This window comes from Sturnira hondurensis, unplaced genomic scaffold (assembly GCF_014824575.4).
Source record: "Sturnira hondurensis isolate 20B ecotype Veracruz unplaced genomic scaffold, ASM1482457v3 Scaffold0002640, whole genome shotgun sequence".
NCBI lineage: Eukaryota > Metazoa > Chordata > Mammalia > Chiroptera > Phyllostomidae > Sturnira > Sturnira hondurensis.
The window spans coordinates 1,280,237-1,305,778 of record NW_028075271.1 but is presented as its reverse complement, the minus strand read 5'-3'; the positions used below and the strand labels follow the sequence as shown (position 1 = coordinate 1,305,778).

At 56.8% G+C, this 25,542-nt stretch overlaps 3 protein-coding genes across 7 annotated transcripts; 2 read left to right on the top strand and 1 right to left on the bottom strand.

Moving 5' to 3' along the window:
• Positions 1–4,549: 4,549 nt before the first annotated feature.
• SMIM34 (small integral membrane protein 34) lies at positions 4,550–9,024 on the top strand. The gene is made up of 2 exons (XM_037040591.1): positions 4,550–5,167; positions 8,043–9,024. Exons 1-2 carry the CDS (start codon positions 5,161–5,163, stop codon positions 8,450–8,452), a joined length of 417 nt encoding a protein of 138 aa, XP_036896486.1. The 5' UTR covers positions 4,550–5,160; the 3' UTR covers positions 8,453–9,024.
• A 1,545-nt stretch (positions 9,025–10,569) lies between these two features.
• CUNH21orf140 (chromosome unknown C21orf140 homolog) lies at positions 10,570–12,316 on the top strand. Its single transcript, XM_037040590.1, has one exon. It carries the CDS (start codon positions 10,706–10,708, stop codon positions 11,600–11,602), a length of 897 nt encoding a protein of 298 aa, XP_036896485.1. The 5' UTR covers positions 10,570–10,705; the 3' UTR covers positions 11,603–12,316.
• Positions 12,317–14,207: 1,891 nt separating this feature from the next.
• Positions 14,208–23,424, bottom strand: SMIM11 (small integral membrane protein 11). 5 transcript variants are annotated; one of them, XR_005065680.1, is made up of 5 exons: positions 20,881–21,039; positions 20,013–20,114; positions 15,700–15,877; positions 15,130–15,357; positions 14,208–14,390 (listed from the first exon to the last, which is right to left on the bottom strand). XR_005065680.1 is itself a non-coding variant. In XM_037040594.1 (4 exons), exons 2-3 carry the CDS (start codon positions 20,022–20,024, stop codon positions 15,713–15,715), a joined length of 177 nt encoding a protein of 58 aa, XP_036896489.1. In that variant the 5' UTR covers positions 20,025–20,114; positions 23,364–23,424; the 3' UTR covers positions 14,208–14,390; positions 15,700–15,712. The 5 variants fall into 5 exon arrangements, 4 of the variants coding, with proteins under 4 accessions (XP_036896489.1, XP_036896491.1, XP_036896488.1 ...); XM_037040594.1 differs by lacking the exons at positions 15,130–15,357; positions 20,881–21,039 and adding an exon at positions 23,364–23,424; XM_037040596.1 differs by lacking the exons at positions 15,130–15,357; positions 20,881–21,039 and adding an exon at positions 23,390–23,411.
• Between the last annotated feature and the right edge of the window lie 2,118 nt (positions 23,425–25,542).

Genomic DNA, 25,542 nt, shown 5'->3' with positions numbered 1-25,542 from the left:
ATGCGCTGGTGACTGTTCCTCATTGGTGCGCAGACATCCGCTTCATTCCTTTTAATGCGTGAATAGGGTCCCGTGCTATGGATTTCTACACGGCCTTGAACCGGCTCTCTCGATGGACATTTATAGATGGTTTCCAATCTTTTGCTGTCACAATGGGGCAGTGACGAGACCTGTGCATATGTCCTGGAAACAGCTGTCACACACCTAAGTCCGCCAAATTCCTAGAGGACTGAGCGGTCAGAAGATAATGAAAAATTTGAGCATGTCAGCTCTCCTCGACAGTGATGCTGGCAGCTGTCCCTGTGTGCCTGAGACCATTCTGACTGCTTCCTGAACCCAGTGGACAGACTCATTTCACAGGTGACCTTGACTCCTCAGCAGGTCCTGAAGGAGTTCTCTGCATAATTTTAATTTGCATTTACACCATTATGCATGAGAACGAGCCCAGTTTGATCTGCTTTAAAAACATCTGCGCTTCCTTCACCGTGACCAGTTTTCCTGTGTTTTGGCCATCGTTCTGTTGAGATGATCGCCTCTTTCTTAATGTTAAAACCCTTTGCAACACTAAGGAATTTGCCCTTTGATCACATGTGTTGTGAGAACTTATCATTTATTTATTTCTTGAGCCTGTTAAAAGCCTTTTGTTTTTGCTGCCAAGGCATTTCTAATTCTTTGCTCTTGTCTTTTGTGATTTCTGACGTCTGTGGCAAGCCTGGAAGGACTGTCACAATCTGGAGTATAAAATAAACCTCCCAAGTTTGTCCTTGCTCCTTCATACATTTATTGGAAAAACTGGAACTTGGCTCCATCTGGAATTTATTTTTGCTCTGAACATCATACTGGAGACCCGCGGCCACTCTGGCCCAGATCGCTGCGCAGTTTCCCCATGCACTTGTGAAATGCCCCGTCTTTTGTCCACTGGCATGAAACACCCTTCCCTTTCATACTACTTTCCTGAGTGTATTGAAGTCTGTTTCCGTTCTGCTGATCTGTCTGCCTTTTTATGTGCTCTGACTAAGCGCTTTTGATTTCTGTGCCTTTGCCTTACATTTTAACATCTTGCTTGCAAGAATATTTCATAATTTCCCTCCCCTGGAATTTTCTTGGCTGCACTTGTGTGCTGACTTTTCCATTTGAGTTTCAGACTCAGCTTGCCCATGTTCATTGGAAAGGGGCGAGGCTCTCAAAGTCTTTGTTTAAATAAGAAATCGTACAGATTTCTTTACGTCATCCCTGGAAGAGAGGAGGGAAGCCCAAGAGGACCCACAGAGGTTTATTCCTCGGAGGAGACAGGTATTGGTTAAAACAGGTGTGCAGGGCCAACGTGGTGCAGTAAGACCGCCAGCCCACTCAGCCTTTGGGGAGGTCAAGGTCACGTTCCTCAGGGTATAGCAGTCACCTGGCCCATCCAGGTGATTTGCTGAGTTCTTTGTTGGAAGAACACCTGTGCTGTGCGCCCTGTCCGCTCTCCTTTGCAGCTGCCCAGGGAAGCGGGGCCCCGCCCTCTGCCTGATTTTGCTGCACTGATCCCACCGTGAGGCCCCAGCCCCGTGACCTCACCTGAACCTAATCACCTTCCCAGAAGGCTCTGCCTCCAAATACTGTCACATTGGGGTTTAGGGCTCCCACACCTGCATTTTCGAGGGACACAGTCCGGCTCAGAGCAAATGTCACTGGGCCTGCCACATGGGCTAACTGAGGGCTGTGTGTTCTCCTTTCTAAATCTCTCTCCATCTGCTGGCTTTCGTCGTCTTCTGGCCCTCCAGTTCCAGAAGCCTCTCTCTGCTCCCCCCTGCAGACAGGCCTCCCTGCAGATGTTCAAGGTCCCTAAAAGCTGGAAAGCACAATAATAAGATTAAAAGGAAAGGCAAGAATGACATTTAAGTTAAAGGTTTTCAAAATGCACTAAACGCAGTTTAAATGGCCTCTGGCGAAAGGCCCAGCCCATCCTCTCCCCCGCCCCCCCGGGGCTCCTGATCCGACACTTTCAGTGTCCTTCTGCCTTTCGGGGTCAGAACTGGCAGCGAGGGCTGCCCCTTAGAAAGCACTCCTTAGAAATAAGACTGCCTGCGGAAACGCGCATTTATTCACTACATTTCTTTAAAATGCCAGCTCTGACACCTTTATATGCAAAACCACCTGTTTCTCTGTCCGCCCCCACCCTCAGCCCGAGCTTTTTTGGACAGTCAAATCCACATCCTTGTTATCCTTGCTGGCAATTTAGACATCTTCAAAGCTCCCTGGCTCTTCAGTGGACCAAAAATTTAAAAAGAAAAACAAAAGCCGTGCCCCCCTGGGAGGGGTGAGTCTCTGAAGTCAGAGGAGTTGGGGGGGCTGGTGGGAGTGGCGCTCGCTCCCAGACAAATATTTACCAGAGCGGCTTTGCGTACGCCATTCAGGCCAGTATTTGTCTAGACTGAACCGGAGGCCTGAGGAGACGGCCCCAGGAGGAAGGAAATTCTTGACCCTCAAGGCGGGCGGTACGAGTCGTTCCTTGTCATATTATGTAAGCGTCAGGAACTACAAACAGCCCAGAGCATGCTGCCCTCGGAGGCGGTGGCTGCCTGGCCCTGTGACTGTGGGCTTGGCCACCCCCGTCCCAGCGACCTCGCACATTTCATTCGATGGCACCACATGGCCACAGCCATGACAGAGTAGGAAGCCCCTGTTAGAAAGAGTGTTTATACTCCTCTATAGGAACCCCAAGCCCCCCGCCCCCACTGCATATCCCAGCGGGGTGGGGTGTGCAGGGATGCAGGCAGCATTGGGGACACCACGAGCACGTTGGGCTTGGGGAAGGGCCCACAATGGACAGACCCGTAAGGCAGGACACCAGTGGTCCTCAGAGTCCTTTCACGGTCCCTGCAGTCCTCTGTCCTTACTCCAACCTTGAACATCATAGTTTGATTTGAGCCAACAAGGAGGGTTCAAGGTCATGGATACGCCCCAGCAGTGACCTGGAGGGTGAGCGATCAGGAGAACTTGTGGACCCTGGGCCCTGCATGTAGGTGATGCCCAGGTGGTGGAAGGAGAACACGTGTGGTCCCGGGGAATCCCAACTCCGTCCCCTCTGGGTGGTGTGACAGTGGCATTTCACTTCGCTGAGCCTGCCGGCATCCCCTGCCCTGAAGTGGGAACTGTCCTCCTGCCCCGCAGGGACCCAGAGGTAGAGACTCCTTGGAGAAGAGCTCCTGGCCCAGAGCCGGCCCCCCCACCTCCATGCCCTTGATGGCAGTGTGATGAGACCACGGGCTGCCTTTCCTGCTGTCTCCCCGCCGGGCTGAAGGCCAAGGCCTTATGACTTCACCGGTGACTACCTCTGCAGCCTCCGCCTCGTTGGCACCAGCTGTCGGACCCCTCCCTGCCCCGCGGCACCTGCATGGGCACTGCTCACAATCAGAAGTCTCCACCGGTGTAGCCTCACCTGGGCCACTTCCCTCCTGCCTTCCTGGGACCCGTGGGTGTGGGATCCCCTGCCGCTACCTCTCAGGGGAGGAAACTGCAGTTCTTAGAGGGAAGGGACTTGCCCAGGGTCACAGGCGAGGGCACAGCTGGGACCCAACTCCCCTGCTGCGCAGGGGTCTGTGTAGGGATCTCCACCCCAGAGGCAGAGTGGGCAGAGCTGTGGTCCAGCCACCGCTGTGCAGGAGCCTGCAGAGACCTTGGGCAAAGATTCACGTCACCCAGGGCTGGGCTGATTACACACAGGACACACAGCACCAAGTTCAAACCCTTTAAGGCATGAGGAATATACAGTGAGGATTCTGCCTCCCGGCCACCCACCCCCTGCCCAGGTCTTCCCCACATGGACCTGCCCTTCCGGTGCCCGGGGTCCCTAAAGTGGCCTTTAGCGCCTACCCCCGCGGAGTCAGAGCCGTACGATTCTCCCCATGCCTGTTTCCACAGATGGGACACAGTCTCGTCTTGGCTGGTTTGCTCAACAGCACACCCCGGACACCTTTCACATCAGCACACAGCCCACTTCCTCGTTCTCCCCACAGCTGCACAGACCTCCACCGCAGACCCACAGGCCATTGTTCAGAGGCAGCCCACAGCTGCACGTGTCCCTCCCCTAGAGTGTGCCGTTTGGAGGCTTGAGCGCATTCCCAGAGCCTCGCCACCAGCACCAGGGTCGTTCACCACCCTGCCCGCCCCCCAAGCTCCCCCCAGCCCCAGGCCCCAGCAGAACTGCCTTTTGTTCGTATGGAGTTGTCGATTTCTGGCATCTCACATAAACGGAAGCACACGACAAGTTGACCTTCGTAATTGACTTCTTTCACTTAGCATAGTGTTTCCGAGGTTTATCTACTTTGTAACAGGTATTATTTTTTATTGCCAAATAATGTTCCATTGTAGGAATACCCTGCAGTTGACTTTTCCATTCAACGGTTGGTGGGCATTCAGGCAGTTTCTGCTTCATAGGTATTACAGGCGATGCTGCTGGGAACACGTGTGTGCAGGCTCTGTCTGGGGGTGTTCCCATTCCTCCTGGGGGTGAACCTGGGAGCGGAACTTCTGATCACAGGGCCGACTTTACAACTGACTTCCCTAGCCCCCCATCGATGAAAACTGCATCAATGACAGTTGAAAAGCCACAGCCCCTGCTGGTCGGGCAGGGAACGGTCGTCTGGTTTCCACCTCTAGGACACGGTCTGAGAGGAAGTTGGTGACCCTTGTCTGTGGAGTTTCCTGGCCCCACGACAAGGGGCCTCCACCACACCTGGCCAGGTGCCACACCTGCAACAGGTGTGAAACCAGGCAGATCAGGAACCGCCCACGCTGTAAGCCGGTGAGCCAGCCCAGGGGCAGCGCTGCTGCGGGGCAGTGGAGCCTGGGGCGGGGGCTGGTGAAGGTGCGGTGCCAGCCCATTTTCAACAGTTCTTCTGCGTCAGGCCGTCCCACACAAGCCGAAGCTGGGAGGCGCTGTTTATCCCAAGGCGACAGGAGACCATTGGACATCAATTCTCCGATCGACTGAGCGAGAGGCAGTTCTCCCAGTTCGTCTCTGCTGAGCTTCTGCTCCGAGTTGCCCTTCTTGGGGTGTCCTGTTACTGCCCCACTCAGGACCTCAGTGGGGCTGGACTCCGGTGGGGTTGTGACCCTTTGCAAAGCAGGGTCCCCTCTTATCAGCTTCCCGGGAGTCGAGGGAAGGTGCCTCCTATGGCAGGTGAGTGGCGGCTCCAGCAGGATCGTCTCCGGCACCGCAGGGCGAGTGTGGGCGCCGCAGGTGGACGGGGGGGGGGGGGGGGGGGGGGGGGGGGGGGCACCCCCNGCGGGGGGGGGTTTCCACCCCCAACCCCGCTTACTCGTACTGTTTTCAGAACAGAAAGGTAGAGAGCAATGCACTTCACTAATTTAAGACAGTGAGCTTCTCTCCTGTGGAAAAAAGACTGGTTTTAAAGTAATTCAATGTTCTACAGTTTTATTGGGTGTTTTTTATGTGCTTGACACATCCCCTCATTCTAGAACAATTCGCAGAGAGTTCTGTGTACATGTGTGCTCCAAGTTTAAACACGTCCTCTTGCCCTGATTAACCTTATGGTGTTCTTGTTGGGTGATTTGTTAGTGGTTATGGGGAACCCCCTCCTGCTTTACGTAAAGATCACAGACACGCTGTGGGCGCTGGTGCCGAATTCCTGATGGCTGTAGTGTTTCTCATGAGTGACCAACCCGACATGATCAAACCTGTTAACTTGGGCTTTGGCAGATGCAATCTGTAGTGTTCTTTTTAGCTGGTTTCCCCCCTGGTCTAACAGCATTGAGGTTATTCATGCATTCTGACAATTCACGACCATAAAAAATGCCAACTGCTCTCATCTGGCATTGGCGGAATGAAGGAGCAACAAACCCGCATCAGAGAGGAAGCGTTGGCGGAGTCCCTGCCGCCCGCCCAGCAGCGGGCTGTGGCGCTGGCGCTGCGACACACCGCACACACCTGCGTTCTCTGCAAGAAGCGGGCGTCGAACCGGGAAAGCCGCGGGGGAAACGCCTCACAGCTCCGTCCACACCTTCTGTGGCTTTCGTCACTCTGGTCCCACCGGCTCCTCTGGGAGAGAAAACAGTTTTGAGTTAAACAGCGATTAAGATCCTAATCTCCTGGTCTTGGAAGGGTGCCCGGCGTCTTTCCCCAAGGGCACTTCCCCTTTGGAGGCCAGGAGAGAGCCCACCTGGACTCTGGCGTCTGAAATGGCTTTCCTTCTGAAAATCAGTGTACAAGGCACCAGCTGTGCTAACTGGAGCCCTGGACCAGCACGGGGCCTCCCCCTCCTCTTCCCCGCGGCAAAGATGGGCGCTGATTTCCTGTGCGTTCTCCCGGAGGTAGTTTATCTCCGCAAGTACCAGCTTCGAGCAAACACGGTGCCCCTTTATTTACATATCTGACCCCCACGTTTAATCGCAGTTGGGTCGCTTTTTACTTTTTCATATTTAGTGCCCCCCAAACCCCTTCATGGATGTCTATGGCTGCATAGCACCGCCGCATGCAGTTTCCAAAACGGATTCGCCACCCCCGACATCAGTGCTGTTCAGGCTGCCCTCGAGTGCTAGCCGGCAGGCCGCAGTGGGTCACAACTGCGCACCGTCCCAGGCCTGTTCTGCGGCCGCTGTGGGGTCGGTTCCGACGGGGAGACCGGCTGGATGGAAGGCAAGCGCGTTTGCGATGTCACAGCGCCCTCTGGATGGGTGATGTGCACTCACACCCTCAACGGCTGTGCAGCGCAGGCTTGCCCACCCTGCAGACACGGCCACACAGTGTGTCTGAAACGTTGTGAGTCTGCTCACCTGACAGCTATCAGAATGGTATCTCGTTGTAGTCTTGCTTTGCATTTTTCTTTCTATGAAGCTTTTATCACGTTCAAGGTCCATTTCTTTTTCTATAACTTAATTGCACATATCCTTAGCATATTTTTTCTACCAGAGTTTTTGGTCTTTGTCTTTTAGAACGGAAAGTTATCAAGAGAAATTCAGTAGTCTGAATTGTAATTTTTCTCATTTGTCACTTATTCTTGGGTTTATAGTATGTGATAACTTTAAAGTTTCTACGTAGTTGAATTTAACATTTATTTTCATTTTTCTTCTTCTCTCCTCCTCTGAATTTTTGCATTTTTGTGCTTAAGAGAGGGGTTTCCTACTCTGCGATGATAAAGGGAAAAACCTACTATGCTTTTTTTCTAGCACTTTACCTTTTTTTGTTATTAAAATCTTTGATTTCTCGGCACCATTTCTGGACATAAGGTGAAGGATGGGAACCCGGTGCTGTACTGCTCCAAAGCTCACTGAAAAGTTCATCTTTCTCTTACTCCTGCCTCATTCTTTAAACCCTCCACACCTGTGGCAAAGCCCAGGAAGCCACAGCCGGGCTGTGGGCAAGGGAAATGGTGCTTACCCCCCTCAAAGTGTGAACTAGTCCCCTGACTGGCTAGTTTTACATTTCTGGCTAATTTCCACCCGTCATCCTTTTTTCTCACATTCTTTCCAATTGGTCTTGGTGATTAGTTTTTCATTGTGCACAGTCCGCCTAGTTCCCAGAGGAATTCGGACATTTTTACAGCAGTTGGTCGTGCGGATTGTTTCAGGAACAGTTGACAACTTTCCAACGCTTTGTCTCCTTGTCCAAAACGTGGCATTTTGAACCCTTTGATTCTTTTTTTTTTTAATATTTATTTATTTATTTATTTATAGAGGGGAAGGAGAGAGGGAGAGAAACATCAATGTATGGTTGCCTTTTGTGCATCCCCTGCTGGTAGTTAGCCTGCAAGGAACCGGCCTGCAACCCAGGCATGTGCCCTGACTGGGAATCGAACCGCGATCCTCTGGTTTGCAGGCCCACGCTCAATCCACTGAGCTACGCCAGCCAGGGCAGAACCCTTTGATTCTTAAAAGCTTATCAGCACGTATGTGCCGGGCTCCTGCCCACACCCCACAGAAGGCCTCTCCCAGTGCCTCGCCTGTGCCACCAATGTGACAACCTCGCGGGCACTGGCCTGGCCAGGCAGCCCCCAGCCCGGGATGCTGGGTCTCATTTGGGTCTTTCTGTTCCTCAGGGGTCAAGTGCACTCCTCTGGGAGCCCCTGACCAGACCCAGGCCAGCCCTGCCCTGGAGCGCCTGCTGAGGGACCCGCTGGAGGGCAGGAACAGCACCGACTCCACCAGGGCTCCGAGGCTCCCGGACGGGCCCGGCGCTGCCTGGTACATCCTCATGGTCATTGGCATCTACGCCGTGGTCTTCCTCTTCCAGCTGGCCAGCCGCATCCTCAGGAAGCAGGACACCCCCTTGGAAGACATTTATTACTCCAGTTTTACCTCTCAACTCAAAAAGAAGGACCCCCCGAGCAAGGCAGTCAAATGCCCTGCGCTGATGGTCAACAGAGCCACCCTGCTGCCCAGCCAGGCCAGCCCTGAGCCCGGGCATGCGGCCAGTGAGCCCCAAACTGACATCCAGGGGATCCCTTAAAAGGCAAGGCAAGCAGGTCCCCATAGGACAGGCCCAGCCTTCCTGCAGGGTCAGTGGAGGACAGCTTTGGGCTCCCCTGGAACCTTGAGACAGGGGTCAAGCCCCTGAGTGGGGCCGGAAGATCATCACTGAGCCCTGGGTACTTCCAGCAGGTGGCGTGTGAGCGAAACCAGCACCCCCGTCCTTCTCCGGTTTCCTGCTGCTTTGCCACTAGACAGCAGGGCCAGTAGCTTCCAGCCAGATCCTCCCTGCCCTGAAAAGCTTGTGTTCTGGGGGAGGGCGAGGGGCGTCCCCTGTTCTCAGAGGGGTCTGGGAGACTCCTGCGGTACCCATGAAGGTGGCTTCTTATCCCAGAAAGAAGGCTGAACTGGCAGCCCAGTGCCCTGGAGGGAACTTCAACTTCATGGGGTTATGTGAACTTTGAGTGGCTAGCAGCTCGCCGGGGACACGCGGGGCCTGGGATGCAGGGTCCCACAGGGCCATCCACTCTCGGAGTGGAACCAGAGTCATTACTATCAGACATTAATTCTTCCTTGTCTTTTAAAGGGTGGGATCCACTGGAGAAAAGCCTTGGTTTTGGAGTCAGAAGAACCAAACTCCAGTCTGAGTTTCCGTACCACTTAGGTGTGAATCTTAGTTTCCATACAGTTAAGACAAGGACAATAATGACAGTTCTGTGACTCTTACAGAGCAGATATGAGCTGATGAGATCATACCCATGAGTGCATTTAGAAAAGAAAAATAAATACATAAAATAAGCCTGGTTGGTGTTCACAGGGGCAGTGGTGTTGGGGAGGTGGATGCTGGTGGTGGTGGGGGTGCTGATGCTTCTGTGAAACAGGAAAGAGCCCGTCCATGGCGGCTCCTCCCTCAGCCATGGCTGTGCTCCTTCACACGGCGGGAGACCGTCTGCATAGCCCCTGACGCCCTGTCCTCAGGGTCAGGCCCACAGGTTCAAGTTTTATATTCAATTGCATTTAGGATTTGTTAGGGGCCAGATCCTGGCCTGGACAGTCTCTGTGCCAGAGGAGGTCAGGGGCCTCCAGGACTGGACCTGGTGCCCTTGATGTCTGGAGCAGAAGGGCGGCCTCGACACTGCTCCGGCCTGGGGAGCGGGGCGAGGAGCCCCAACGAGGCCGAGGCGGGTGGGTGTGACTCACACAGAGGGCCGTGATGTCCCTGCACCACTGGGTTTGTGGAATGAGGCCCAACCAGCACAGCCACTGATAGGTGCGGCAGCTGTCCTGGGTTTATTGGGGGTGTGGGGATGCAACCAGCCCACAAACATTCCTTTTCTTGCGGTGAGCAGGTGGGTGCAGCACTTCCCACGTTGGGATTGCTTCCCTTTCCGTCTCCGAGTGACTTCAACCGGCCAGTGTGCACTGCAGAACATCAGCCACCCGACAGTGGAGCAGAAAGAAACCCAGAAGTGTTTTCTAGAAAGCAGGTGGTCTGAGGGAGAAGGCTGTGCTTGGGAAGGGGGCAATGGGGGTAACTTCTGGGCTGGCGATGTCCTGTCTGCTGCCCTGGGAAGGAGTAAAGATGTTGCCTGTGAGTCGTCATGGAGACCTGTCCCTCCTGCCCCTGCTGAAACCCCACAGGTGGCAGGTGACTGGGGAAGCCTCCTGGTCTCCCAGACCCTCCAAGCCCCGGTGGACCACGTGTTCACGGAGAGAAAGCCTCAAGGGGCCACATCCAGGGGCTGGGCAGGGAGGTCTCTGGGCATCTGGCTGCCGTGGAGTGGTGGTGGTTTCCGTTTGTTTCAGGCCCTGCCACCTCTGGGTCCCACCCCCGTGCCAGTTGGGTCTCCCTCTGGATGGTGACATTGGGGTGCAGATGGCGTCTCTGCAGGGGTGGCTGCTGGCTCGGCCCTGAGTCCTCTCTGTGGGTCCCTCTTAGGCCTCCGGACTCCATCCCAGTCACCCCCAGGGCCTGGCAGGTGCCTTTATAACGAGAGGGCAACAGAGAACTCTGTGTGAGCCCACAGGGACAAGGCACCACCTGCAGACCAAGAAGAGAGGCCTCGGGAGAAACCAGCCCAGCCCACACAGTGACCTTGGAGTCCCAGCCTCCAGAGCTGGGAGATGATGAACTCATTGTTTTTTAGTGAGGCAGCCCCCGCACAGCTGCCCATCTCTGTCCCGGGCCACTGGCGGGAGCAACGTCAGAGACAGTTCACAGGGATGATACTGCTCATTCACACCTGTCACATCACAGAAGCTAGAGGGCGATCATTCTGATACTTGTCCCACGATGCTTCCCAGCCCCAGGTGTGTTTGTGGGGCGGGCCCAGCTGTCAGAAAGCCCTCTATGAGGTCGCCGCTCTGGCCAGAACTCCACCCGGGGAGCAGGGGGGCAGGGCGGGGGCGCTCTCCGACCCACCCGCGGACCACCATGCCTCACCTCGCCAACCCACTCCTACGCAACATCATCACCAGAAGTCCCTTTGACAGCCACAAGAGGAAGCAGTGCTTGCAGTATCTGAAGACCCTGCGAACACTGCAGTTCGAGGGGTTCACGACCGTGTACCTGGGGGAGACCGAGATCTCCGAAAGTCTCGTCACTGGGGAAGAGCCTGGCAATGGGCTCGTCCTGCCGGGCCCCACCTGGTGCATCGTGCACGCTGGCGGCGCCCAGGGCTGGGTGCCGTGGCGCCATCGGCTGTTCCTGAGGGACGAGCTGTGTGTCAGACGGGACGACAGCCTGTTCCCGGAGTTCTGCGAGGTGGTGAGGAAGGCCTACGGGAAGTGCGCCATCGTGGTCAAGGAGAGAAGGCGGCAGGACGCGACCAGGCGGAAGGAAGACGATGAGCCCGAGGCCAGGGTCGGCGTCCCGGCGGTCGTCCACCTCACGAGCATCGAGTGCCGCCCCGAGGTGGCCAAGTCCTGTGGCCACGAGCTCCTCCGCCTGCCGCCCCCTTCCACCTACCTGACCCCCCTGGACTCGGCCTGGTCCTCTCTGAAGTGGTTCATGATCAACAGCAGGAGGGAGTTCTGCCTGCAGTCCCTCGGCGGCATCTACTCTTACCAGTACATCTTCCTCGGCGACCTGATCAGCAGGGGCATCGAAAGGATGACCCCCAGCAAGTGGAGGGCCCTGGTCGGCAAAGTGAGGAGATGGGAGAACTACTACCTGGGCAAGGCTTCTTAAGGGGGAGGCCCCGGACACGCAGCCAGCGAGCTATGGGCGCAGTCTTCCCCACCGGACGCCCGCGGGCTCCCGCGGCCAAGGACAGGACAGCGACTCCTGGGCGGGCCTCGAGGCACTGGTGCTGAGTCCATTAAAGCTTCTTGGACCGGCAGGGGTCTCGCCCTCCGGGGTGTTACGGTGACGCCGAGGCCAACGACAGGACAGGGGGAGGGTTCGGGCCCGCCCAGTGCACAGGGGTCTGGTGGTGAGCAAGGGTGAGGGAAACTAAGATTGTGTGGTCCAAACTAAGGCCTCGGACAAAAAGAGAATCGTGTGTGGTCCCCGCAAAAGCCGACATTCAGTAGCATGCTGACCAGGGTCAGGCCCCCCGAATCATCGGCAGGGGGCCAGCTCGCCCCCTGCACAGGCGAGGCCCAGACAGCGGCCGCATAGGCCCTTCTCTTCCCGCGGCCTGAGGGCGGGGTGGCGGAGGGGGCACGGAGGCCCCCAAGGAGGTGACACCCCATCCAGACAGTGACTGATTCAAGTGGCACTTGGTGGGTGAAGAGGTGGCGCGGGTCGGGGTCTGCTCACCCCACTCACCAGGCGCATTTCCCGCCCCAACTCCAAGACACCCAACCGGACTGGCATCCTGGACTCTGACACCTGGGCCCCCGCGGCTGGGACAAGAGCACCCGGTTCAAGTTTGTGGTGGCCACCCAGGCAGGTTGTGAGGATTGGGGTGGTATTTTTCACTTTTACAGAAAAAGTCCTGCTTCCAATTAAACATAAAGTTTGCTCTTATTTATACATGTTCGGGCAGCAATCTTACCACAGAAGTCATCGTACCGGGATGTCAAACATGACTTACCAAAACATCTCCCCAGCCCTAACAGATGTCCCCACACACGAGATCAGGCGGCCGGTCCCTGCCAGCCGAGCACAGGGGCCTCGGCTTCTTTGCCTGCCTTCCTGCCCTGCCTGCTGCGGAACCTCCCACGCTACCAGGAAATTCCGTGTGCGGGGAAGATGCATATTCAGCAACCACCTGGTGGACTTCTAAAGCATCTTGTTGTTGTGCATTTTACCTGGGGTGGGAGCGCACCTGCAGAGCCAGCCCCTCAAACGAGGGAGCCGGGTGCTTCCGACGGCTGCCCATCGCACCTGACAGCTGCCCACTGCACCTGACAGCCAGCAGCGCTGAGAGTGTCCTGGGACAACGGGGACAGTGCCACACTCCCAGGGGCCTCAACAACAGAACCTTCCTCTCTCCCAGCTCCGGGGGCCTGGAGTCCAAAGTCAGTTCCACTGAGACAAAGTCAAGGTGACATCAGGGCCCCAATCCCTCTTTCGGCCTTCGGTGGCTGCCCCAGTCCTTGGCTCGTGACAGCCTGTCTCCCATCACTGGCTCCTTGGCCACACCACTGCCTCCTCCTGAGTCCAGTCTCCCTCGGCCTCTCTCCTATGAGGACACTTGCTGACGGCATTTGGCCCCATCCCACCCCAATCACCCAGAATCACCCAGACTCTTTATCACACCTGCAAAGATTCTCTGATCATACAAGGTCACACTCACGGGTTCCGGGGAGTAGCATCTTTGGGGACCATTATTCAGCCAACCGTAGTGCACGGCCCACTGGCAGAGACCCTGGCAAACAGGACCTGTTGGGGGGTTTTGTGTGCTCTTCATGACCTGTTTCATGAACAAGGGCAGCCCCCCAAATCCCAGAGTGATCCTCGGGGGGGCGGGCCCCTTGTAGCACAGGCTTTTCCACCAGGGGAGTGTTCTAAGAACCCCCTGGAACAGGCCTCATGCCCTCAGTGGCTCTGTCTGTCCTTCCCAGATTGGCTGACATCCCTACTCCCTCCCAGGGGCCGGGGTGACCCCAGGAGTGGTAGGCACCGCCCCTGTGTGCCCACGAGTGCTTGGGTCAGCGGGGCCTGAGACGGCCCAGGCTCAACAGCGTCCATGGAGCCGTGCCAGGCCAGTCGGGAGCTGGTGCCCACCCAGGCGCACTCCCCTCATTTCATCTTTTCACAAACACAGACCGTTACTACAGACTTGACCTCTCGGTTCAGACGAGCCCCTGGCACACGGGCAGGGCAGGGGGCATGAAGCTCATTTGACAACCGGCACCAGGCTATGAGGAGTGGGAACCCCGCCACAGAGCTTCAAAGTAGAAGGTACCCCCACCCCCCTGAAGTGGCAGCTCGGGGCTAACGGCCGGACCCAGGTCGTCGGAACCAGGCCCTGCTTCACTCCACTGTCCCCGACTCGGCTCGCTCCTCAGTCACTCTGTGGTTCAAGGGGTCGAGGACCAGCCCTGCCCCCCCCACCTCAGTGCACAGCCCCCCACCTCCTCAGGGGAAACAGGCAGAAGGGCCTCCATTCGGGCAGGAGGGAGGGGAGGGGAAGTGCAGAGGGTGGCAGGCCAGAGGGTCAGGGGTGGGCGTGGGCATAGCCCCGGCCTCGTCCCACACCATCGCCCACCTCTGCAGCCCGTCCCCTGGGCATGGGCGTGCAGGACCCCTGCTCGCACAGCTCAGGGTGTGCACACCTGTATGTTGTGATGAACAGACACACACACACCCCACCATGGCCTGTTCCAAAGAGCAGAGACCCCCGTGTTACAAAGACGTTTTATTCCACCAAAGAAAACATGGTTCTTTTAAAAGCACGTGACAGTTCACATCATTTTAAGTTAGAGCAAAGGCTAGAGGCTTATCTTCTGATACATCACTAGGCGACTAAGCGTTTCTGCTCTCTCTCCCCGGCTGGAGTCCAGGCGCCGGCAGTCGTGTGCAGAGCCTGGGGAAGGAGACCCGACGTGAGCGGGGAGTGGCCGCGGAAGCAGCGTGCAGGACACCCACCGCTGGGACCCCAGAGACCACCAACGCTCATCTGCTAATCAGTAAACTTTTTCCTTTCAGAAAAGGTTTTATTTTTCCTGCACTTTCACCATCACAATTTTCTTTCCACTGAAAAATCCCGTTTGTTCAAAGCCAGGCCCCAGTGAGCCGGCAGCCTCAGAGGGGACTGACCCCCAGCTGTCCGCTGGGCCTCCTGGCCCCCGTGGGAGGGAGCAGTGCAGGTGGCAGATGTCACCTCCCCCTCCTCGGTGTCACTCGCAAACTGGCTCAGCGACGATTCATGTGGGTGGCCTCCCCTCGCCCCTCACTGGGACACGCTCCCTCTGGGACACACCCCTCCCACCCACACCGAGCGCCTTGGTGAGTCTAAGAGACCCCATATCTGCTGACTCGTGGACCCCCCAGGCAGAGGGGTCTCTGCAGCCACTTGCTGCTGAGAATGGGACGAGTTTTCCGAAGAACCGGTGCCCATCCTACCAGAACCCCTGGTGGGCTGGGGGCCAGGAACTGGCATTTTAACACGCCCCCCTGGGCTGTTCTGCCCCCAGCAGCGATGGGGAAGCCCCGTCTGGGAGCCCCCGCTCCCTGGGCTGAGCCTCCCCCAGCGGAGCCCCCCAGGCCTGTGGCAGCACAGGCCTGAACTTGGTCAGAGAGGGACAGGGCCAGCTCACTGTCACCTGTTCAATCTGAGACAAGGGCTGAAGGACGACCTCCTGGGGCCCCGACTCAGCGAATGCACCCTGGGCAAGGCTGGTATGCACTGGGACAGGCGCTGGCAGGAGGTCCCCGGGAGGGACCCTCTGGCCAGGGGGCGAATGAGCAAAGACAGCACGAGGGATGCGGATGTCTGCGGCAGGGCCGCAGCGTGATGGGGACGATGCCATACCCAGAAGTCAGGCTTCACCCCAGAGAGAGGCAGCAGGGTCTCCCAGTCCCAGCCACAGCGGGGGTTTCCCACGGGGACGCCCCCGCTCGGCCCTGCAGCTTCAGGTACAACTGTAGGTACTTCTAGTCAGCGTGCTTCCCCGAGGAGAAGGCCTGCAACACCTCTGAAATTCTCCGGGGCCTGGGACCCCACTCCTGTCCCGCACCCCTGCCCCGGATGAGGGAGAGCCCCGTAGGCTGGGCTCACGGGCAAGCAGGGCACAGGGGTCAGGATCGGCACACCTGGCCTCAGCCCTGAGGGATGGAATTCGCTGACCCACCGCCCCGAGCCCGGTGCACCTCACACTTGGGACCTCTGGTACCTGTGGCTTCCCTTTAGTTATCTTTCTTCTCCGACTGCTTCTTCTTTTCAGCCTCCAGTTGCTGCCGTTTTGCTTCCAGCCTTTTCCTTTGGTACATCTTGGCTCCAGCAAATGCCAGGCAGAGAATCAGCGTCTTCGCTGCCAAGATGTACAGAAGCAAGGGCAGGTGTTCCAAAACCTGAGAGAGAAAGAAGTCGACAGACGTCCTTCACCAGCACTCACCGCGCACCCACTGCGCTAGGCTAGCACAGACGAGGTCCCTGTCCCCGCGTCGCTGACAGTCTAGTTTTAGCTCTGCCCTCCAGTCCTCCTGGCTCCAGGCTTCCCAGAAGGCCCACCAGTGGACGGAAAACCTAATAACCCTGGTCTTTCACAACCCGACCGTGCACTTGGCCGGTCACCCAGGCCCTCGCATCCAGGGAGCCGCAAGGTCCAGCAGAAGGAACTGCGACCAGGGGACCCGGGAGACAGCTCTGCTCCGCCGTCCACCAAGTGCGCGGCCTGCGGCACCACCTGACCGGCCCAGCTCTGCCTCTTCGCCTTCGAAAAGGGGCTGGACCAGACCTGCCTCCCGGACCCTGCGCTTCACCGCGCACTCCGCAGCCTCCTCTCGGTTCCCGCCTCGCAGCGGCGCTGGCACCCAGAGGCGAGACAAATGCAAAGACAATGCGACAGAACTCAAACCTGCATCAGACACCTACTCACAGTCCCATCCCTTCCGGAGGAAGGGACGTGTGAGGCGCTGGCTACAGTGAAGTCTGGGGAGTGCCTGTGGACTTGCACGCTCACTCTCTGCACCCACCATGGGTGTGACAATAAACCTCTAGAGAGAACAACAGGGCACAGGCAGACCCTGCACTAGCTGTGCACACAGGGTTAGTAGGACGAGGCCGATAACCAGGGGCTTGTGGTGTGACCGGAGAGCCCGCCAGACAAAGTGAGAGAGTGCTCCTGTCGGCTCACTACCGCTCTTGGCGGACTGGGCGGGCCTCGTAGCGATGACGTCACTGGGTGAAACTGCCGCCCACCGCGTGTGGTCTGCGCTCCCGGTGTGACAAGGGTCCCTTGCAGCGTGTGCCTCGTCGGTCTCTGCCTCCGGTTGACCCAAAACCACTCAGTAAGGACTTCGCTGAGGGCAACGCACCGGGAGAGCCGGGGGGCAGGAAGGACTCTGAGGGGGACTCGGCCCGCCGCCTTGTTTTACCCACAGGGGCAGTGAAGCCAGAGTGGCAGACAGGCCATGCGGTCACACAGCTGATGTACAACTGGGCCAGACTGGAAAGGAACGTTCTAACTCCAACCAGTCTCCTGTCCACTGGCTGCCGATTTTCCACGAAATGGAATAAAACCACAAACCATGCACACGGGCAGCCCTGCCACTGTATTCAAAATGTATGACTCAGATGTAGATTTTGTGTTTAGATGACGACCCCCACAGAGTCTACCACGGGCTGAGTGGGCACCGTCGGGCTCACGCGCCTCCTTCCCTCTCATCCACACGCTGTCCCCAGAGGCAGAGGGGCTGTCCCCAAGCCTACGGCTGAGGACACGTCCAGTCTGGAAGGGCTGGGGTGCAGCTGCACCCTGACTGCTCGGAAGCCTGCCCTCTTGGACACCACACTACGGTCAGACACAGGACGCCCCCTGGACCCTCCCCGAGCTCACACCAAAATGGTGCAAAGAAGCACACACTTGCTGGCTCCATCTGCCAAAGGCAACTGGAATCGTGTCATGTGAAGTCACCTCCGTGGTCACTCGGGGACACTGGAGGCTGTGACTTGTTACCACAGGGACATTGTGGAAATCAAAGGGGGGACAGAGTTTCAAGCTGTCCTAGATTACCTACCATGGCGAGAACACACGCACACGCTGAGCACCTGGGCAGCAGCTCACAGCCACAGAACCAGGCCCACAGTAAGGAAGGAACACGCATACACTCAGAAAGCTCACTCCGGCAGGAGTGCAAGACTCGGGGATCAACAAAATGGAGCTTTTTATCCAAATAGAAGCAGCCCGGAACACGGACTCAGTTTCCAGGTCTTCCCTCACTCGGACCTATACCTGACCTCCCGCGTCTTCCCCAAGTCACCCCGATCCATCTATTCTGGAAGGTTCTCCCCTGGACTCCAGGTGTAAAACCAGCCACGGAAGAACGGAGTGCTCAGCGGTCCCCTCTGGTGCCTCCCTGGAGGCCACGTCCCTCACAGCGGTTTGCTGACCCACGAACCTCCTTTTCCCTTCTTCGGACTTCCTGGCTCACTGAGCACTGACTGGGGATGGGAGAAACCACTCTCCACTCCCGAATCTCCTGCAGGCCAGCCTGCGCTGCCCCACCGCGGCCACCCCCCAGCAGGGCCCACGGGCCAGGAGGAACCGCGAAGCCTCGCCCAGGCCCCAGTAGGGCCAGAAAAGGCAGCCGGACGGCGGCAGCGCCAGGGAGGGGCTTCTGCTTTACTCTCCTCCCAGAGGCGCTGGAGCAGCAGAGGCCCAGGACCCGGAGGGCGGAGCAGGGGTCGAGGGCGCCACAGGGCCGCAGAGAAGGTGTCCACCTCTCAGGCACTAAATTTCATTTGGGGCAATCTCTTCCTTCGATTGCCTTCTAACAAACCCCTCCTATCAACTCAAAATGTGCAAGCCCTCCAGGAGGTGAAGGGTCACGCACTGCGAGGTGGGCCCAGCCACGCCCACTGTTGGAAACCGAGCCAACACCGGAGGCACAAGAGTGGCTGGCCTCTTACTGACAAGGCCACTGCTGATGGCCACGGCTTGCCGAGTCACCGAGGAAAGGACACGGACACCCTGGGCTCAAGTGGTTGGGGCGTGAGGACAGGCTGTTTCTCCCAGACACTAAGGGACAGCCCCCTTTGAGACACAAGGTGCCCCTGGTGCTGTCCACTCCCAGTGGGCAGATTCTGGCAGGTTCTGCTCCTGACCCAGGGAGGACCCCCTTTGGCACAAGCAGGATCTGCCTGGGTGGTCAAGGGGACTCGGGGACCCCAGACCTAGCAAGCAAGAACTCTGGGGATGGGACTTCTCTCGGGTGTGAGAACCACTGCTCACCTCAGGGCATCAGGCGACCCTCTGACCCTAGGCGACATGGCCTCCAACAACCTGCTCTGTCACCCGCTCAGTCGCCTGCCGGTCTCAGGCACTGGTGAAGAGCTTCCCCCGGACTCAGTGCCCACCGCTCTCTGCCCCTTCCCCCACAGCCTTTCCACCAGGAGCTCGGGGACCCGGTGTGCTACACAAACGCTCCCAGACTTTCACCTCCCCGCACCCCCACTCTGCCGCCTCAACTGGGACCAGGCCCTTCCTGGAGCCCCCTGCCCCGTGCCCCAGGGAGCCAGGATGTCACAGGTTGGCGCTCTCCCAGCTCCCCGGCCCTGCTTCCAGGCCTTTCAGATCTTCTTGCAATGGAAACCTAGGGAATGTTCTGAACAATGAAACGCTTATACTGGAAAAACACATATGCGATCCTAAGTGTGAACACACACACACATTACACTTACATATATAAAAAATTGCACCAAAATTATTCACAGTACCTCTCTGGATGGGATGGCAGTGCCTGATTTCTACCTGATTTTCTACTTTCCAAAGTATCCACGATTATACGTATTTTAGTGGCTGTCCTGTCCCTAACCTCCAGCTCACCCCGACCTGTCTCGGGGATTTAACGAGACATGTGATCCTCCTTTCCCACGAATGCTCAGCCAGCAGGCTCCTCTGTACGTGCCCTTGAACTTCTGCTTCCAGCAGCCAAGTCTAATGTTTGATAGGGCGTGGCTGTGTCCACCCCCCAGCCGGGTTAAGCCGTCCTCCATGTGACAGGAGATAATTTATGTAAATGAGACACTCAGGAAGTGTGAATATGTAAAGCAGGTGGTTCCATGAAACCCAAGGGGATGCTCTCACTGCATTTTCCAGTTTGAGTTCAGGAAAAAAGCCACGTGTGAGCAACACGCATGCAGAAGATTGGGGAGAAGAGCGTAAAAACCTGGAAAGGTCTGGGGTGCAGGCTGTTTCCTAGGATCTCAATCCACTTTAAAGAAACTGAAATGTGAAACTGTGACTTTAAAGGCGTGGGTTTTGCCAGAAAAGCGAGGCAGATCTGATGCCGTGGGAATCTGGGAAGAGAAGGCCTAGCCCCCTTCAGAAGTCTGGCCAGTAAGTGTCCACTTGAATGTTTTAACTTAGAGTAAAATATTAGCTATTGTTATGATTCGCTCTGGAGTCTACTTCTCCTTATTCTGAATTTTCACAATCGGGAGAAAGAACAAGCCCGAGCCACCCACGTCTGCATGCACCGTCACCTTCCAGTTCATGCCGGAACAGCTCTGCAGTCGCTCCTGGTCAACGCAGGGCCTCGGACGAGCGCATGGGGAGGAGGGGCCGGACGGTCAGGCCACGGTGGTCTGGGGGAGAGAGGAGGCAGGTCAGTCGGGCTTTCTGGAGCGCCCCACCCTTGGAAGCCGTCTCCCATGGAGAGAGGGCACACGAGCCAACAGCGAGCTCCAAATCTGACGTGTAATTCCCTCTAAAAGTGGGGGACACTGGGGACGGTGAGGCGGGATGGGACAAGGCAGGGACACAGCCGGAGCACAGGACTCGCTCTGAGGCCGCACTTGTCACTGTTTCTAGACTGTGACACACACCGAGAGACTCAGGAGGCTAGAGCTCTAGACAAAGAACTATGCGCTCTGGTAAGCAGCACCCTCTCGGGGCCTCGGTCCGTCTGTGAATAAAGACACAGGGTGTCAACTAGGCGGGCTCAGGGCCCCCGCCCTTCCTGAAGCGTGGAGACTAGCACAGTAAGCAGAGCCTCACTTCAGGGTGCCTGGCCAGGCCAATGTGCAGCCGCCGAGGCACTGACTCGCTCAGTCTTCACGCCAGCCCCTGGGGGACGGTCCAGCCTCCACTGCAGAGACCAGGCACAGGGAGCCTGGCAACTCGGCCAGGGCCCCCCAGCGGCAGCTGGGACTCTGCCCCACCCATGGCCCACAGTCCCATCCAATGCCAACGGCCGTGAGAGCTTTTCTTCCAGTGTACTTACAACTCAAATGGGGAAAAGCAGCAGGAAGCTGCACAGGCCTTCAGAACTGCACTCAGAGACGAACTTCAGGGACAATGTTTCAAAGTAACTTTCACTTACAAAAGCATCTAAACAGAAAAAGTTCACACCTCATCCACTCAAGATCACGGTATCTTGAAAACAAGCTGGCAGCTGGCACAAGGTAGTCAAGTTTTCCCCGTGACTTTCTCAAGGCCAGATAAGCTAACGGGAGGAATTCATGCCACAAATCTGTGATATGTGAGGACTCGGAGCTCCTCACCTTCCCGTCGGCCCCCGAGTGGCAGCAGCATCCGACTCGAGCTGCAGAAACACGCCCCTAACACGTTATGACCCATCGCTGTAATTTCCACTTTGCACAACCTCTAATAGTCTCAGGGATTAGCCGCAGTGTCTATTAAAATACAAAGGTTACGGTCGTGTAACGTTTATTTTCACAACCCCTTCAATCGAGTTGTGTGCAAATACAGAGGAGAGTTTGGCTGTTTCTCACTACACACCTAAGGAATTGACATAAGACATTGATTCCCAAGGTCTAGGACAACAAACAAGTCCAAAACACTCACAGGAGGAAATAAACCGAAAAGGGTCTGGCCCTCTGGCAAACACGTGTAGTCCTCACACAGCAAGGTCTGTTGCTTCTGTGACTCAAAGCCAAATGACATACAATGAAACCAACTTTACAAGAGGCTCGATGGTGTAAGTAAGAGTGAAGTTCCTACAACATCTCATCGAAGTTACATGAGACAATGCGAACAAAATGCCCTCGTGTTGGACTACGTAGATGAGTGGGGTGACACTGGACCAGTCACTCGGCCTCCCTTGCGCCTCCGCACTCTCACCTGGATGTCTCCTCCAAGACTGGACGGTGCACACGACGCACCGCGCTCAGCATGTGGAAAGGACTAAATAAAGAGCAACCCTCACCGTCGCGATGGACGCCTCTCCTTCCTTCCGCCAATGGCGGAGCCGAAGAAATAACAAGTGGCATCCAGGGCAAAGCACAGCCACCCAGGACAGTGGGCAAAGTACAAGGAGCCAGAGGACCAGGAGAATGGGCATCTGGACCTGAGTCTTGGCACCTAGGGCAGGACGTGTGACCTGGGCAAGTCATAAACCTCTGTACACCCAGGTGCTCTCATTTCTAAAACCAGACCCTAAAGAAAGTTTCTGCAGCTCTGGAGTCTGGAAGTCTCCATCCTCTCCGGGCATCCTGGAGTCGGACTGCGACAATATACGGGCAAGCCGCCTGGGCCGCATCCCTGGCCTGATCAAGTTCTCTCTCCTTGGGAGAGAGACATCGAACATCCACCTGCAGGCAGTGGAATGGGCCTGGTGAGGTGGGAGACCAGAGAGGGATCAGTGAGGCGCCCTCTCCCCAGTGCCTCCAATTACAGGATCCCGGTCTCCCTGATTACAGGCTCCAGCTCTGCCACTCTAGCTGCCTGCAGGACTGCCCCAGGAGAGCTGGGAGAGCTACAAATAGCCACGGGCTGTCTGGCCCCTGCTGCGGACACACCTTCTGAGAAATGAGAAACGGGAGGCAGCTGGTGTCTGAGGGGGAACCTCAAGGCCAACCCAAGGCGCAGTTTTGAGGCATAAAATCAATCTAAGGGCAGGAAATTTTCAACTTCTCCTGGAATGATTCACTCTTAGATTAATACTAGACAATAACAGCTTAGATAGAAATAGTTCTATTTACTTTACTGCAAAAAAATCCTATTTTTTTCTTTGCCAAATTTCTCAAAAAACAGAAGAGCTGTTCGCTGATAAAGCGACCGGACCACCGATGGCCGGTCATCTACTTTCCCTTCTTGGAGCACTTAGCAAATTCAAGGGCGTCTCTCCCTCTCGGCTAAACTCCTGCCAGGCATTAATCAGGCTGTGACCTTAGTCTGAACTTTCCAAAGCTGTTCTCAGTCCCATCTCTCCCCGTTGCACCCCAACCTTTCAGCCAATCACCTGAAGTAGGTGAGGGGAGGAGGGGGTTCAGGTGATCCCTCCGGCATCCCTTGGTGGACCTCGGAGCCCCAACCCTGGGCTAGCCGGGTTCTCTGCGCCAGGGGGCTGGGTCTCAGAGGGCCTATCGCCAGGTCTTGGCTGAAACAACCTGGCATGCTCTATAATCCGGCCACGGTCCTTTCATGCCCGACATGTGGGGAGCAACACCCGCCCCGCTCATATCCGAGGATGAGGACCAAAGGCGGCCACTGCTTCTCCCACCCTTCCACGGAACAGGGAGACCAGAATATTCTCCCGCCCCCCCAAACTCTTCCGACACCAACAGCCACTGGCCAGCCCACACCACGGGCCCCTCCCGGGCGGCGCGCCAGCCTAAAGACGCCGCCCTCCGCCCTGGTCCGCGGACTTCGCGGCGCCGGAGGGCCCTGCCCGGTAGGCAGGCGGCTGGGGGCCTTGGCTGCCGTCACCCTCCAGTCCCTTACCCGGGGAGCCCGCGCCGCGCGGCCGGGGGCCGACTGGCGGGCCTTCTAGAGAAGTCGCGAACGCAGGGCCGGCCACCGGACACCCCAGCGCCCCACAGAGCCCTCTGGATTCGGGACAGAACCCGCTGACTCAGACATCATCCACTTACAGCTCCGCGCCACAGAAACTACGTACCCAGGGGAGGCAAAGCAGGGAACCGCGCAGCACGGCAGAAAAACTACATGTCCCGAAATGCACCGCTTCTAGCGCCGGCGCACTGGGCCCGGGCTACCTTCCGGTGGGTTCAGCGCTACGCGCGCCAGCGCAGTAGGCCCACCCCAGGTTCCACGGCGCGGGTCTGCAACCTGCTCTCACTCACAACATAGCTGACCCTAAGGGTGATGGACGCCGGGCGGGGTATCCGGGGTCCCTTCCGTCCCCACTGGTGCGTCATTCCCTGTGTGCTCCTCGCTGCAGTGGGCGACGAAGGACCCTGGGGTCCCCCAAAGTTCCCAAATTTATCAGCAATGCACTCAATTTCCTTTGAGACAGAGGCGGGTGGCCCCCATGCTGGGTTCTCAGATTCTTGCACTCTCCAGATTCTGAGAGCTGGAGCACACTCAGTCCTGGCCCACGCAAGCAGGCCCCCACCCCGGACACCCGGGTGACGAAGGGAAGGCCCGAGCTCAGCTCATCTTTTGGTGGCCAGACACTGACGCAGGTGTAGAGTGACTGGGGCACACGCACGTGGAGAAATAGTCGCAGTATCTATAGCACAGGCAGTAAACACAAGGCCCAGGGGCGAATCCCATCCTCCACCTTGTTTTATCCGGCATGGCACCTTCCTTCTACCCGGTGGCCGCGCTGAGCTCCTTCCCCTAGTTAAGGAGCAGTTACATTTTTACAGTCCTAAAGTTACATTCAGCCCTTGGAAGGCAACCCAGAGGCTGATGTGGCCCCCTGTGAACATGAGTCTGACACCGATGGAAAACCAGGCAGTGCGGCTGCAGATCCACTAGGGCTTTGCTGGGGGATGAGGTGTGAGTGGTAGGAGCCCCAAGAAAGGATAGGGAGGAAGTAATGCGATCGCTCAGTTCTGAGCACTTTGAGGCTCGTGTCTAATGATGGAAGTCTAGTAACAAGCATACGAAGGACATTGTACAATTCCCACCATTTCACAGACGGAACAATGTAGACACAGGGAGATTAAGGCAACGTGTCCAGGATATAAACCCAGCAAGGATCCAGCTTTGTCAGCGCAACCAGCTTCCTTATCAAACCGCTTCTCCCTCTCAGAAGTAAGTGGGATGAGAGTCCTCTGGGGTCTGCAGCTCAAGCAGAGGGAACTCTAAGAGCAAACCGGGTGGAAAAGAAAATCGAGTTGAGGGAACTGGCATTTTGAGTTTGGGGTTGAAAGTGGCACGCCTGGGCGTGGTGGGGATGGAGGCTGGCGGGGCAAAGCAGGGCAGTCGGTTTCTACAACCAGGTAGCCAGCATTCTTGTGAGGGTTCAGCGCTTCTCCCGTTTCCCCAAAGTCAGGTGATAGCCCTCTACTCTGTGTGGGTAACACACACTCTCCGTGATAATAAAGTGTCCTTATCTTTTTAAAAAGTAGATTCCCCACCCCCACTTTGTTTCATGCATCAAAGATAAACGAAGCTGGACATTCGTGAAGGTGTTAGGATAAACTTTGTTCCGTAACTCTTACCCCAGGGAGGAGGGCCCAGCGTGGACCAAACTGAGCTTTGATGGGGCAGAGGCAACTGGGCGGAGTTTGGAAGGCAGACTGAGAGTGAGGGCACGTGAGCAGGATTAAGGAAGTGGAAATCGACAGAAAGCAAGGAATGGGTCCATCGCACCAGGGTTTGTTGATAGGCGGTATCTGGAGGGGAGTTGCTCCTTTTTTTAACACTCTTTTTTTAAAAGATTTTATTTATTTACTTATTTTTAGAGAGAGGGGAAGGGAGGGTGAAAAGGGAGAGAAGCATCAATGTGTGGTTGCCTCTTGTGCTCTCCCAGCTGGGGGCCCTGGCCTGCAACTCGGGGTCCCCAGTTGAGAGAACGTTAGAAGGAAGAGCCACTTCTATCTTGACGAGGATAGGCAGTGACGCCAAGTCAGAGGCAGGTGACCCACCAGTGGGGAGAGTCCACGTTGCTGGCATTTCAGAGAGAGACAGCGCTAGGATTTGTAATCACACGCTTTCTAGAGCCAACTTCTCTAAAGGGGAAGTGGGGGCAGGCCGATGTTGTCGCCAGGTGTTGGCTGAACCAACCCAGCAGGTCACCTTTCTCCTGCAGGCACTTCAAAGGGGGTGGGACCCCTTGGGGATGCAGCGCTGAGCAGCCGG

Excerpts from the sequence above, each read along its gene's own strand:
- CUNH21orf140 (XM_037040590.1), top strand. The coding sequence starts at position 10,706 with ATGCTTCCCAGCCCCAGGTGTGTTTGTGGGGCGGGCCCAGCTGTCAGA.